Source organism: Tupaia chinensis, unplaced genomic scaffold (genome assembly GCF_000334495.1).
Source record: "Tupaia chinensis unplaced genomic scaffold, TupChi_1.0 Scaffold144982_1, whole genome shotgun sequence".
Classification (NCBI taxonomy): domain Eukaryota; kingdom Metazoa; phylum Chordata; class Mammalia; order Scandentia; family Tupaiidae; genus Tupaia; species Tupaia belangeri.
The window spans coordinates 1113785-1129680 of NW_006204841.1; the positions used below are offsets into that span (position 1 = coordinate 1113785).

At 41.1% G+C, this 15896-nt stretch overlaps 1 protein-coding gene across 1 annotated transcript in view; it reads left to right on the plus strand.

Moving 5' to 3' along the window:
* Positions 1–1296: 1296 nt before the first annotated feature.
* Positions 1297–15896, plus strand: part of SRP72 (signal recognition particle 72) — a gene marked incomplete at its 5' end in the record, with an annotated part of 39827 nt that continues 25227 nt past the window's right edge. Inside the window, 7 exon segments of the mRNA XM_014583896.2 lie at positions 1297–1417; positions 4676–4799; positions 6828–6971; positions 7048–7159; positions 11621–11652; positions 14131–14255; positions 14347–14404. Coding sequence (XP_014439382.1) covers positions 1297–1417; positions 4676–4799; positions 6828–6971; positions 7048–7159; positions 11621–11652; positions 14131–14255; positions 14347–14404 — 716 coding nt within the window.

Here is a 15896-nt window from a genome sequence, read left to right on the forward strand (position 1 = left end):
AACAGAATCACCTAATGAAACATTTTTCATAGTGTGTCCTCATCATTAAGCAATGCATGACTCATTTCTCTCTCTCTCTCTCTTTTTTTTTTTAGTTTCTTTTCCACCAGGTATGTGTGCTCCCTGGAGAGGGATAGAGAGAAAAGAGAGAGAAGTGAGAAATCATCCTCCATGAGGGATGGCCATGCCACAATCTCTTCTCCATTCTCCTCCTATGATTTTGGGCATGCACGCATATACACCCTGTGTGATTTTTTTTTTTTTTTAAGCCGCCAAGTCTGAGACTCAAACCATGATTGACCATGTGAGAGTCCATCACCTTAGCCACCATGCCACCTGCTGGCCCTTCATTTCATGTTCTTGATAACCTTGTAAATAGGTAATGATTTCCTATTAATTTTATAGATCAGAAAACTGAGATTTGCCTGTTAAATGATTTGCCTAAGACCTCAAGGCAATCAGTGGCCAGCTTGCACTAAAATTAAGTTAATTGCTTCTAAATTCTCCATGAACTTTTATCTTTCCTTATGAGGTAATGAAATGTATAGAATGTAGCTTGTATCCCGAGATGAAAAAATTTCTTTCTTGCTTCATTTCACTATACTCTTTTGGTGCATTCATCTTTATCTCATTGAAAATCTGATCTATAACTCTCCTTATTATCACTTAAGTTAAAAATGAAGAAATAAAGAACAGTCTTTTTTTTTTTAAGAATTATTTATTCAATTTTATTTGTTCATTCATTTATTTTAATTTGACCAGAGAGGCACACACACACGGGGGTGTGGGGAATGAGAAAGCAAGTGTCCAAGACTCGAACAGTGGCAGGCCAGGTGGGAATGTCCAGTACTTTAATCACCTTGCCACCTGCTGGCTCCTACAACAGTCTTTTTTTTAACTGTCTCAGCCAATCATTTCTTCTGCATTGGAATTAGAAATGTAGCTCTCTGGACAGGGTGTGGGAAAACTTAGTGAAAATGTGAAGAGGGCTGACCCCATAGCTTGGTAGTTAAGGAGAGCCGTATCCCACATGACTGACCACGGTTGGAATCTTTGCCAGGCAGCTGGAACAACATTCTAGAAATGTGTGTGAAGGACCCAGATCCTGAAGATGGGTAAATGGAGGAGCAGGGATTGTTGTGTAAGCATGCCTCGTGGGGCTGGGGGGTGATGCTTTCTCCCCTATGTCTTTCTCTATGTCTTTCTCTGGTGAGCTCATGTCCCTCTGATAATTAAAAAAAAGAAAAAAGAAAAGGGAATGGGTTTGAAAATGATTTGCCTAAAATTGCTCTCTAGTATTGCAGATCAACAAGGATGATGTCACCGCCCTGCACTGTAAAGTGGTATGTCTTATCCAGAATGGAAGCTTCAAGGAAGCCTTGAATGTCATCAATACTCACACCAAAGTGTTGGCCAAGTAAGTTATTCTGTTTGTTGTTTGTGCAGTTATAGAAACACTTTTATCATAACTAAACTTCTTTCATGACAACCCCCTAGTATTTACTGAATTTTTTACCTTTTTTTAACTTCCTCCCTTTATCTTTTGCTTGTTAATAGTGTATCTGACACTGAAAGTAGCAATCGTAGCTTGTTCTTTTCTACCTTGGGACCCTTTCTTAATACCTGTCTTCTGTCTGAAGGAAGTGAACCATAGAGGGTTGTGGGACAAAAAATATAACAAGAGTCCTTGAAGAATATAAAGAGGATGACAGAACAGAAGTTTTATTTTATTTTTTAAAGAATTATTCCATTATTTTTTAATTTGACCAGAAAGAGAGAGAGGGAAGTAAAGTGGGAAAGAAAGCCACCAAGTCTCGGACTCAAACTGCAGTCAGCCATGTGGGTCCAGTGCCTTAACTACCATGCAACCTGCCAGCCCAGAGGTTTACTTTTTTTAAAAGGCACAGAGGGCAGACGTGCAGGGTTGGGATGGATATGGGTAAAGCCAGTGTGTCAGGGTCTGAGTTGATGGAGATCTCTAGGATGATACAACCATCTTAGCCTGACTTTTGTGCCTAAATCCATTGAAAATTATTTAGGTGAGGGTGGTTTTAGGCCAAAATATTTTACTGTCACAGTTTTGTTTTTTGTTTTTAAGAGAGATTTTTGCTATAGGGCATGTGTGCTCGACAGAGAGACCAAAAGCGAGAAATCATCCCTCAGGGAGGTGCCCACACCACAATCCCTTCTCCTCCACCCTCCTCCCGGAACCTTAATCACGCAGCACACATGCCTGGCGTGAGTTTTAAGCTGCCAGTTCCAGGTCTTGAACTGTAGTTGATCATGTCAATCATGTGGGAATCCAGCCATGTAACCATTACTCCGTCTGCTAGTCACAGTGTCAAGAGTTTTTTAAGTCTTTAGAATATTTTATTTTTTATTTTTGTGGTTAATTTCCTATAGGGCATGTACATTCCCCACAGCACAAAAAGAAAGAGAAAGTGAGAAAGCATCCCTGGAGGGGGGATGGCTGCATCGCAGTCCCTTCTTCTCCATTCTCCTCTTGGGATTTGGAAGGATGCACGTACACGTGTTCTGCATGTTTTTTAAGCTGCTGAGTCTGGGACTTGACCTGCACAGTCAGCCATGTGGGACCCATTCACACCACCTACTGGTCCAATTTGTGTCGTATTTATTCTGTCATGGAATACTGTTTTATAAGGTACAGAAAAGTTGATACTGTAGTAAACTTTGTAAGAGAAGGAGACTATAAGGGGCCAGCAGGAGGCTTGGTGGTTAAGGATGCTGGGCTCCCACATGGTCGACTGGTTCGAGTTCCAGACCTTCTGGACCTGGCTTGCTTTCTCATTTTCCCCTCTCACTCTATCCCCTCTCTGGTCAAACTGAAATAAGTGAATAAATAAAGTTAAATAAAATAGGTTTTTGTTTTTGTTTTTAAAAAAAGAGAAGGAGAATATAAGAATATATATGTATTTGCCTAAATTTGCAAAAACACACTAGAAGGAAAAATAAAAGTAGTCACTTGTAGAAGGTGGGGAAGAATAGGTTAGATTTGGATACATTGGAGGAAAATCTCTTAGCATATATATCATTTTATATTTGAGCCTTATTGCAGATGAATAACTAAAAAAAATATATTTTAAAGGGAGATCTAGCCAGTGGGCTGATGGTTAAGGGAGCTGGATCTCGCATAGCCCACCTTTGCAGTTTGAGTTCAGCCCGTGGCTTGAAAAACACGCTGAGCGGATGTGTATTGGTGCATCCCAAAGGGAGGGACAAAAGGAAAAGAGGGGATTGTGTATGACCACCGGGGGGAGGTGGGGTTTGTTTGTTGCCAGGTGTCTCTCTTGTCTTTGGCAAGCCTACGTGCTCTTTGGTAAATACATGCATGCATACATAAATACATACGTACGTACATAGAAAATAAAGGTGACACCACTTTCTACTATTAAATATGTTTATAACTCGCTCATTGTTTTGAATTGAACCATTCTGTGAGATAGAGAAATTAAAATCTGTGTATGTAACTTATGTTGTGTGTTTAACACTTTGATTACAAATACTGCATTCTTTTGAGCTTTTTGTTCTTGTTTTTTTCTGTTGCTAATAATCATTTGCTTCTTGGACAAGTTAAAAGAAGCATTTAGAGGCCAGCAGGTGTAAGGTTGTTAGGTGCTGGACTCCCACATGGCTGACTGCAGTTCACGTCCTGGACCTGGGGATTGCTTGCTCACTTCGCCCCTCTCTCTCTGTCTCTATCTTTCTCTGGTCAAAATAAAATAATAATAATAATAAATGTTTTTTAAAAGAAGCATTTTATTACTTATTTTATTAATGGATTTAAGAAACTTCTTAAAATAACCCATTTACAGGACCAGCAGCTGGGATAATGGTTACTTTACTTTTGTTCCCATGTAGTTGATTGTGGTTCAAGTCTTGGACCGAGTGGCTTGAAACTCAAGCTAGGCGCATATGCATGAATGCCCAAGATCTGGAAAGGAAAATGGAGAAGGAATTGAAGTGTGGCTATTCCTTCTTAGGGGGGTGATTTCTCACTTTCTGTCTCTGTCTCTCCAGCAAGCTAACATGCCCTATAGCCAAAAGATCTCTCTTATATAAAAAAAGGTCCTATTAAAACAGTGTTCAGGGACCAGCAGTTAGTGTAATGGCTATGTCGCTGGACTCCCATGTAGTTGACCGCAATTCAAGTTCTGGACCTGGTGACTTATACTCATACCGGGTACATGTGTGTGGGTGCCCAAGATCCTGAGAGGAGAATGGAGGAGAAGGGATTGCGATGTGGCCATCCCCCCGGGGACTGATTTCTCACTTTCTCTCTGTCTCTCTGTCTTTCTGGCGAGTGCACGTACCCTATAACAAAAACCTCACAAACAAACAAACAAACAGTGTTCAGATTATCATTGTTTATTTAGCTGATTGGTGGTTGCCTTCTTAAATATTTGTTTTTAAAAATTTAGTAATTCCAATAAGAATATCCTTGAAACAGTAGAAGCTAGAGAAATGGATATGATATTTTCCACCATGTACAAGCTGTCTGATTTTGGACAAGTCACTAACCTTTGTTATTTCCTTGTCTGTCCTTATGGGAATTAAATAAATTAATAGGTATCAAGTGCTTAGTGCATTATCTGGCATCTAAGGGGTGCCCTGCATAGTTAGATAATAACTGAATACTGTTTTTTTCCTTCTCCAGCAATTCTCTCTCTTTTGAGAAGGCATATTGTGAGTATCGGCTGAACAGAATTGAGAATGCTTTGAGGACAATAGAAGGTGCCAGCCAGCAGACAGACAAGCTAAAGGAGCTCTACGGACAAGTGGTAATTACTGTTTAACATACCTGCTGACAGTGAGCCTCAGTGAGCACCAGCTACCTCTAGCAAGGAGCAGGGATGCGGAAATCCAGCCCATCCTGACGCTCCGCAGCTCTGGCCGCCAAACCAGTTTCTGAGGTTTGGACATATTCCCTCTTCATACTGATCTTCATATGAATAGTTGCGTTGTGTTCTGTGAACAGATGACTCTTGGGGTAATTAGGTAATTAAAGAGAAGAAGCTCTACTCTGAAATTTGAACTTTTTCGTTGGGAAGATGAAGGCCGATGAGCTTGCACGCTTACACACATTTGAGACAGATTTCCCTATCTCACAGAATGGTCCCATTCAAAGCAATGAGCAAGTAATATAAGGTAGTATTTCTTTCTAGTATAAGTTTAAAATAAAATGATAAGTGGTAATAATGAATAATTTCAGCTAGCTCAAGAAATTGTATAGTTATTTCATTCTGAAATCCTTTTTGTAAAAGGATTACTTAAACCTAATCTAAAATAAGGCTTTTAATGATGAGAAAATTGAAATGAGCATATTAAGCTAGAGCAAATAATGTTGTATTGAACATATTTCCCCCAAGAGGTACAATAATGTGAGTTTAACAATACAAATGAGTTGGGGACCAGCAGGTGGCATCATGGTTAAGGCGCTGGACACTCCCACATGGCTGACCATGATTTGAGTCTCAGACCTGCAGCTTGCTTTCTCACTTTCTCTCTCTCTCTGTTCAAATTTAAATAAATGAATAAATGAAATTAAGTAATTATAAGAAAAAACAACACAAATGAGTTGACAAAAGACAGACAAATTTATGGATTATAGGTTTTTAAAGAACTTTCAAGATAAACTGGGTAAGTTTAGGATAAAGTCCAACATTTTGAGGTTAATCATGGGCATTGATCTCTGTTATACATAGTAGTCTAATTTACCTCTGGTAGAAATTGTTATTTCTTTTTGAGAACAAATTGAGAAAAATATGCAGGGATTATATTATGTGAAACTACCGTGTTTGATAACTGATATATTTTTAAGAGATTTTTGCTATAGGGCATGTATGCTTGCCATAAAGACAGAGAGACAGAAAGCGAGAAATCACCCTCCCGGGGGGATGGCCACACCGCTATCCCTTCTCCTCCATTCTCCTCTAGGGATCTTGGGCACGTATGCACACACACGTGACCAGCATGAGTTTTAACCCACCAGGTGTAGGACTCAAACCATGGTCGACTCTGTGGGAGTCCAGCAAGGTAACCATTACGCCATCTACTGGTCTTGATAACTTCTTTCTTTTTTTGAGAGTTTTTTGCTATAGGGCATGTATGCTTGCCATAAAGACAGAGAGACAGAAAGCGAGAAATCACCCTCCCGGGGGGATGGCCACACCGCTATCCCTTCTCCTCCATTCTCCTCTAGGGATCTTGGGCACGTATGCACACACACGTGACCAGCATGAGTTTTAACCCACCAGGTGTAGGACTCAAACCATGGTCGACTCTGTGGGAGTCCAGCGACATAGCCATTACGCTAACTGCTGGTCTCCCAATAGCTGATTTCTAAGAACAGAAAATAAAGTCATATATAGTAAACTGGAAAATTCTAAGTCTTTTTGTTAACATTTAATTTTGTTCCTCTTGACTAGTGCTTAGCAATTCATTTTGTATGGTGGAGAAATTGTTTTGATTGTAATGCATATTTAGGTAACAGCTGATTTCTGTAAGAAAAATTCCTTTCATAATCCATTTAGTTGCTTCACTAAATTCAAAAAGGAAAAGAAAATTACTTTTCTAAACTAAGTCATGCTGGCAGATCTACATTATTGTTCAGATTCATTGCAAGTTACTGTTGGAAAGTATTACTGGCACATAGAACTAATTTTTAAATTACAAAAGATAGCCGTTGCTTGCCCATGTTATATTGAATTCGGTTTCCTACTTAATGGTTGAAGAAAAGTTCATGTAGTGTGAGAGCTATAGTACTACATTTACCTTCTCTGGTGCTGTACTCCCTCCCTGCCCTTCAGTTATACCGTCTGGAACGTTACGATGAATGCCTAGCCGTATACAGAGATCTCGTCCGAAACTCCCAGGACGACTACGATGAGGAGAGGAAAACAAACCTTTCGGCAGTTGTTGCCGCTCAAAGCAACTGGGAAAAAGTGGTTCCAGTGAGTATCCTTGTGTAGCAGTACGGCCGGGAAATGTTAATGTCTGCTGTTTGACTGGTATTCTGCTCCGTGACAGGAGAACTTGGGCCTCCAAGAAGGCACACACGAACTGTGCTACAATGCTGCGTGCGCACTGATAGGACAAGGCCAGCTGACCCAGGCGATGAAAATCCTGCAGAAGGCTGAAGGTGGGACGTTCATTAAGATTGTCTGCAGATATAATGTACATGAAGCTATGTGTTTGACTTTTGTAAAATTACTAAATAGAATGACTTAATCATTAACATAGTGAAAATTTCTGAGTTCATCCAATCCTTCTTTTTTAAAAAAATTATTTATTATTACTACTATTTTTAATTTGATGAGAGAGAGGGATGGTGAGAATGCAGGCCACCAGGTCCAGGCCTTGATATGTGGGAGTCCAGCACCCCAACCACCGTGCCTCCTGTCAGCCCTGTAACCGTTCTCTTTTAAATCATATCACTCCTTGTCTTCTGCCTAATCCCTAAGCCAGTCCATTTGTCTATCATCAACCACACTAGACCTTAAAGTTTGAATTATTTTAAATAGTATTTTTTGAACAAATTACCATGAATATTAAATCTAAATAAAGGAGTTCATATCGAGCATTGGCAATTGTACATGACACATAAGCCTGCAGCAAATAATAGCTGTCATTGCCATTGTTAAACACGTACTCAGGTAACTAACTGTGGCGTTGTTTGTATTACATATATTTGCCTATTTTTTGAAGTTTTTTTCCTTTAAGAAAAAATAATTTATTGGAAACTTAAACTCTTTTCTCAAATCCTGATACATTTGTACTTCTGCATTCATTTTCACTGGAAGCTGTAAAAGTGATGTTATAGGGACTGCAGTAAATGGTTATTACACGTCAGAGGTTAAAATAAGAGCAGACTAGAGCATCATGAGAGCAAAAATCTGGTTACTGTTTTCGTTTTGTTTTGTTTAAGTTTTGCTTCCTCAGAGAGTGAGAGATGACCTCCCCTGGGAGGATGGCCACACTGCACTCCCCTCTCCTCCATTCTCCTCTCAGGATTTTGGGCATGCATGCACACATACCTGACATGTTTTTCAAGCCACAAGGTTGGGGACTGAAAACTTCTTAAACATGGCCATGTGGGATCCGGTGCCTTAACCACCATGCCACCAGCTGGCGTTAGAAGAAAAACCTTTTTAAAAATTATGATTTCCTGAGCACGCTGTGTCAACACTGGAATAGGAGAAAGATATTCTTATGAAGTGCAGGTTTGAGTGTAAAGGTAGCACAGATTTTACAGTAGGCAGTTTGGTGACGCTTAGGAGAATTTGTTGTTGTTGTTGTTGTTGTTGTTGTTAACAATCTTTGTGGGGGGGGCCAGTAGGTGGCATGGTGGTAGGGAGGCTGGACTCCCGCATGGCTGACCACAAGTCAAGTCCCAAGACCTGGTGACTTGTTTTCTCACTTCCCTTTCTCTCTCTTTAGTCAGATTAAAAACTAATACATAAAGTAATTTTTTAGGAGATTTTTGCTTTAAGGCTTGTGTACTCATCAGAGATGCAGAGAGAGACAGAAAGTGAGAAATCACCCCCAAGGGCCGATGACCCTGCCATAGTCCCTTCTCTTCCATTCTCTTGGGATTTGGGGCATGCACACACAACGTGCCCAGTGTGTTTCTAGTTTCCAGGTTCAGGACTCAAACCACGGTCAGCCAGCAGGAGTCCAGCACCTTAACCACTATGCCATTTGCTGGCCTCAAAGTAAATAATTCTTTTAAAAAAAGATTTTTTAATTGCCAGAGAGTGCATCTTCTCATGAGAGAGGGATAGAGAGAGCAACCTCTGTTGGGGCATGGTCACTTGCAGTTCTCATTCCTGTATTTCTCTGCCCCATCAGGACTTGGGCATGAATACACATGTGTGTGGTAAGTTTTTGAAGCCACAAGGGCCAGGGTTCAAACTATGATTGTCTTTTGGGATTCGGCTCCTGATGCACAGTGCTTAACCACTGCACCACCAGCCTCACCCAAGAATTTTTTTTTTATTATTTCTTTTATGTATTTTTTTATTTTGCTCATTTTAGGTTTTTTTATTTTTTAGAATTAATTAATTAATTTTAATTTGACACAAAAAGGACAGAGTGAGAGAGAGAGGGAAAGTGAGAAAGCAAGTCACCATGTCCAGGACTCGAACCAAGGTCAGCCATGTTGGAGTCCAGTGCCCTTAACCACCATGTTACCTGCCTGCCCCTATGTCATGGATTATTTTAATTTGACCAGAGAGAGCAAGAGAAAGGGAAAGTGAAAAAGGAAGCCAGCAGGTCCAGGACTTGAACCACAGTTGGCTATGTGGAAGTCCAGCCCCTTAATAACCATGCTACTGCCAGCCCTAAGAATTTTTGTTTTAACTCTTATTTCTTTCATGGTGTTCGGGGGGCAGGGGAGACAAAGGGAAGGAGAGGGAGGAAGGCACCCCAACAGGGTCGTCATGCCGCAGTCCTCCCCAAGCCTCAACCACAGGATCCCAGGCGTATGTTTGTACACCCAGTACATACAGGGAGACTGCGGACATAGACCCTGGACCTTCTGACATGGCCGTGGCATTGTGGAGCACTGCTTTATGCTGTGCCAGTGTGCTGGCTGGAGATATTTCAATTTTCATACCTTTTGATCTAAGAATTCCTTTACTAGAAATTTACTTTAAGGAGGGACCAGCAGTTGGCGGGATGGCTATGTCGCTGGACTCCTATGTAGTCGACCGCAGTTCAAGTCCCAGACCCAGTAGCTTAAATTCACACAAGGTGCATGTGTGTGCGTGCCCAAGATCCCGAGAGGAGAATGGAGGAGAAGGGATTGCGGTGTGGCCATCCCCCTTGGGGGGTGATTTCTTGCTTCCTGTCTCTCTGTCTCTCTCTGTCTTTCTATAGGGCACATGCCCTATAGCAGAAGTCTCTAAAAAATAAAAAAAAAAATTACTTTAAGGAAATAAGTGAAAAAGTGTTCATAAGGGACCAGCAGTTGGCATAATGGCTGTGTTGCTGGACTCCCATGTAGTCGACCATGGTTTAAGTCCTGAATCCGATGGCTTAAACTCACACCGGGCGCATCTGCATGCATGCCCAAGATCCAGAGGAGAATGGAGAAGAAGGGATTGCAGTGTGGCCATCCCCCCTGGGGGGTGATTTCTCGCTTTCTGTCTCTCTCTGTCTCTCTGTCTCTGTCTTTCTGGCGAGCACATGCGCCCTATAGAGCTGGATTTCTCCAAAATAAAAGAAAAATGAGAAAGTGTTCATAAGAACAACTATTTTAAAACATCATGAATTCCTGTGCTATTAAATGATTGCTTGGGCTGGCCCCATGGCCTGGTGGTTAAAGGAGCTGGATTTCACATGGCTGTGTGATTCAGATCCCAATCCCAGCATCTTGAAAATCAAACCGTGTGTGCATGTGTGCGTGCCCTACATCCTGACAGCACGGAGAAGTGGAGGAGGAGGGATTGTGGCATGGCTGTGCCCCAGGTAGGGGGTGCTCTCTCCCTCTCCTTCTTGTCTCTGTGTCTCTGGGATCGAATGTGCACTCTGCCAAAAATTTAAAAAGAAAAGATAATGGATAGGTTGTATCACAATTACAAAGTAGAGTACCATGTAGTCATTGAAATAATACATAAAAAACAGTGTACATGTGTACTTTTGATAGCATACAGATGTCAAATAGTTTATTAAATGGGGAGAGAAGCATTTCAAAATAGTGTGTGGAATATTCCCCTTCCATTTTAAAATGCAGCTGTACATTTACACTTTTTAAAACACCCTAAATGACAGAAATCCTCGCAGCGTTTGTCTCTAGGTGGCAGTGCTATTGTCTTGTTTGTTTATGTACATGTGGAAGGAGTGCTCACACAGGAGAATAGAGAGGAAAGTGTTTTTGACAGGGTCTCACGGCATCAGGTCTTCCTGCTTCAGCCTGCTGGTGAGCCAGGAGTGCGGGCGCAGGCCCAGGTACTGGCCGTACTAGTTTGGGCTGGGAGCGAAGCCTGGGCCTCCCAGGAACCTGTCATCATACAGCATCACTTTGCCTGTGCCTGCAGCTGGCCCATGTCTAATCTTCCTATTTTTCTGTAATTGCTATTTGACAGACATTTATTTATATCATTTTTAATAACCTTAAAAAGCAGTTTTGGTTTTTGTGTGTTTCTTTTTTAGCTTAGAGACTGTACATGAATCCAAAGTTCCAAAGAGCTAGATTAATCGGGGACATGAAATGCTTATGTAATATGTTTGATGTTAATTGTAAGGTTTAGATTTGCTTTTAGGAAGATTACTTTGGGGGCAGCAAGTGGCGAGGAGGCTAAGGCAGCTGGATCCCACATGGCTGTCTGTGTGGTCTGAGTTCCAGACCTGGCAACGTGAAAACATAGGGATTGTGGATGGTCATTCCCCCGACCCCAGGGGGTGATTTCTCACCTTCCCCCACTCTTTCTCAGTCTCTCCAGTGAGCTCATGCACCCCATAAACTAACAAAAAAAAATTTATTTTTTAAAAAGGATTCGTTTGAAATCTCTTCCCCAGAATTTAGTTTTATTCTTTGAAATGATGAAGGGAAGGAGATTTACTCAGCAATCCTAATTATAAAATAATTTTTCTCTTGTAGATCTTTGCCGCCGTTCATTGTCAGAAGACTCTGTAAGTATTCCACTGTTGTTAAAGCTAGATTTGACACTTCTAATACAAATTCGTAGGAGGTGTCACTGTAGTATTTACTGACTTTTTGTAACAGATGGTGATTTGTTAAATAGGAATCACATGACAGACCCTCTTGATCAGTTATTTTTAATTTTTTTAAAGAATTATTTTATTGAATTTTATTTATTTTAATTTGACCAGAGGGACAGAGTGAGAAGGAGAAAGAGAGAGAGGGAGAGAGAGAGAAAGCCACCAGGTTCAGGACTTGAACCGCGGTTAGCCATGTGGAATTCCAGTGCTCTTAAACACCATACCACCTGCTGGTCCCTTGATCAGTTATTTAATGAAGTTTATTAGGGTGAGAAATTACAATAAAAAAGTTTTATATATCTAAAGCATTTTATTGTAAATTCATAGAAATATAACTTTACTCTAATTCAGGACATAGGGCAAAGGTCTTTGAGTGTGGGTCTGCTCATAGAAAATTCTATTCATGGGGCCGGCAAGTGGCATGGTGGTTAAAGGTGCTGGGCTCCCACATAGCCGACCATGGTTCAATTCTCAGACTTGGTGGCTTGCTTTCTTACTTCTTCTCTCTGTCTCTCTCTGATCAAACTGAAAAATAATAATGATATAGTAATAAATAAAGTCAAAAAAATTCTTTAAAGTGAAAAAAAAAGAAAATTCTATTTATATTTTCTCTTTTTATTGTTAAGTGCAACAATATCTTAAACACATTTGAGAAGCATTTTCATTATAGAGTCCTTATAGATGTTAGTATTTTATCAGTCTGTTGCCATTTTTTTTTGAGAGAGAGATTTTCACTGTAAGGCGCGTGCACTCGCCAGACAGACAGAGAGAGACATAGAGACAGAAAGCGAGAAATCACCCCCCAGGGGGGATGGTCACGCCGCAATCCCTTCTCCATTCTCCTCTCGGGATCTTGGGCACGCACGCACACGCGCCCCGCGTGAGTTTTAAGCCACCGGGTCCGGGACACGAACCACGGTCGACTACGTGGGAGTCCAGCGACATAGCCATTACGCTAACTGCTGGTTCCCCCAGTCTGTTGCCATTTTTAGACTCACACCTAATCAGATAAAATTTTCTTTTAAGAACTTGCCAATATCAAATCCTGACAATTCACAGTTTACATGGAAAAAACTCTTACGCACATTCCTAAGTCCTCATCTCACTATAATATATTGGCATCGTAAGTTTGGAAACACACAGTTCTGTCCTCTGATTAGCGTCCACTCCCCAGGTGAGACAGGAGTGCTGGGGTGGGGAAAGTGGGTAGCCTCCCCGCCTGGAGCAGTCGACGTACACGAGAATTAGCCAGCCTTTCCAGAAGGAATCGAGGCTGTGGACTAACCTAGAGCAGCAGTTAAGAGAGTTGCTACAGAATACGTTCAACCGTGAAATTACATTAACTACAGCATTAGCTGCAGCTTTTAAAGTTCTTTGTACAGTGTCGCTTAGAACTTTGTAATCTTTGGATAGACATGAGAGAGAACCATTTCTTTCTTTCTTTTTTTTTTTTTTTTTTTGAGAGAGTTTTTTTTTGTTTTTTGGTTTTGGGGGGTTTTTTTTGCTGTAGGGCGTGTGAGTTTGCCAGAAAGAGAGACAGAGACAGAAAGTGATAAATCAAACCCCCCCCCCCCGGGGGGGGGGGAAATTCCGCAATCCCTTCTCCTCCATTCTCCTCTCAGGATCTTGGGCATGCACACACATGTGCCCAGCGTTGAGTTTAAGCCACCGGATCTGGGACATGAACCGCGGTCAACTACATGGGAGTCCAGTGACATAGCCATTACGCTAACTGCTGGTCCTGAGAGAGAACCATTTCTAACGTGTGTTCTTTTTTGTTTGGAGAGGTTTTTGCTATAGGGCGCGTGCGCTCACCAGACAGAGAGAGACATAGAGACAGAAAGCGAGAAATCACCCCCCGGGGGGGATGGCCACATCGCATTCTCTTCTCCATGTTCCTCTCGCGATCTTGGGCACGCACACACACGTGCCCGGCGTGAGTTTAAGCCACCAGGTCCAGGACACGAACCGTGGTCGACTACATGGGAATCCAGTGACATAGCCATTACGCTAACTCCTGGTCCCTCTAACGTGTGTTCTTATGAGAAGATAATTTTTCATGAATTCTAAGGTGTCATTATAAATAGTTTAAACCTTCAGGCTTTTTTAATGTCATTTGTTTTTAATTCTTCAGTTTTAGAGGATGATAGCGATCAATAAGTAATACTCTCCGCTTGTTGCCATGTTCTTCCAAGACCGTTTTGCTGTTCTCACTTGACCTTCTCTCTTTTGGTGGTAATTCCTAAATACCAGAGAAGTGACTATAATGGGAAATTGCGGAACTGTTACGTCATCTTCAGGAGTGTATCTCTTTACAAGTTTGGATTACTTGGTAACTATGTGGGTCAGTTTGGAATATTTACAGAAAAATGTGTTTCTTCCACATAGGATGGAGCGGAGGAAGACCCACAGGCAGAACTAGCCATCATTCATGGTCAGATGGCCTATATTCTGCAGCTTCAGGGCCGGACGGAGGAGGCTTTGCAACTTTACAATCAGATAATAAAACTAAAGTAAGTTAATGAGCTATTGACGTTTCTTTTTCGGGGATGAGGTTTTATTTTAAAGATTTCCTCCATTTTGACTGTTGCTTCTTGTTCACAGGCCAACAGATGTGGCATTGCTTGCTGTGATTGCAAATAACATCATTACCATTAACAAGGTATCCGTGTCATTCCAGCTTTGTTTTAGGTTGTGTTCCATTTTCCATGACAGAAAAAGTCCTATTGTAGCAAAATTGTAATGGAGAGGTTAGTTTAACTCTTTTATTGAAGGCGATTATGCTAAGTATATTTAAATAATAACACTTTCTTCTTTTTTTTTTTTTTTAAGATAAGATTTTTGACATAGGGTGCTGCAGAGACAGAGGCAGACAGGGAGACAGAAAGAGACGAATCATCCCCCAGGTGGAATGGCCACTTTGCAATCTTTTCTCTTCCATCTCCTCTTGGGATGTGGGGCAAACGCACACACATACCCAGTGTGAGTTCCAAACCTCCAGGTCCAGGACTCGGCCACGTGGGAGTCCAGCGATTTAAACATTACACCATCTGCTAATCCCAATAAAACTTTTTTTTTCAGTCCTGACTTTAAATTCTTCTCCTTCTCCCAGTTTATACTATTAGGTTGTCAGAAAAGTTGTGACATGTTTTTTTCTGTTTTTCTATATAAAAATGCATCATGACTTTTCCAACAACCCAATAATATAGAAATTCAGTTACCTCTGTTAATTATTTATACTTTGAGACGTTGAAACAATGTACATTTTGTATGATTTCTATGTCTGCTAAGTATAAATGTGCATTTTTTTCTTTTTCTTTTTTTTTTTTTTTTTGGAGAGATTTTTGCTATAGGGCATGTGCGCTCGCCAGAAAGACAGACAGAGACAGAAAACAAGAAATCACCCCAGGGCGGGGGCGGGGGGGTGGCCACACTGCAATTCCTTGTCCTCCATTCTCCTCTTGAGATCTTGGGCAGGCATACACATGCTCCTGGTGTGAATTTAAGTCACCAGGTCCAGGACTCGAACCACATTCAAATACATGGGAGTCCAGTGACATAGTCATTACATCATCTGCTGGTATCCACAATTTCTTATTTTTAATATTTCTCTCTTGAGTTCTTTTGAGGGTGAGTATGGGCAGGTGCTCTTTCTCCCCCCTCTTTATCCATGTAAACTATTACAAGTATGTATATACATAGTCCTAAGTTAGAATACTATGCTAGTCAAATTTACAACCATTTGAAACATTGTTTTATTAGAAGAACATTTCAAATTTGGATTTGAAATCCAAGTCAGTAGAAAAATAAGAAAATTACCTAACATTTGCTTTCTCTTAAATGCGATTTGGTTTTTCAAGTGCTCTTACTTACTTCATCCTCGTTATCTTTTTAGCTTCTCAATCTGTCTCCAGTGTATAGGGAGAAGTATAATCTGAGGCTAGTAGTTAAGTATTCATTTGTATAAGGTCATAGTAACAGAAGTGGAACTTGGACTTAGAGTCCCATCTCTGTAGCTCGCCCCTTCTCCTTCATGGTGTCTCTGCTTCATAGCAGAAATGTACAGAGTCCCCAGGTGTGAGAGGAGGCATTAGGGCAGGTAGAAATGGTGGCATAGTGCAGGCCATTGGCATGGTCTAGGTTTCTAAACATCG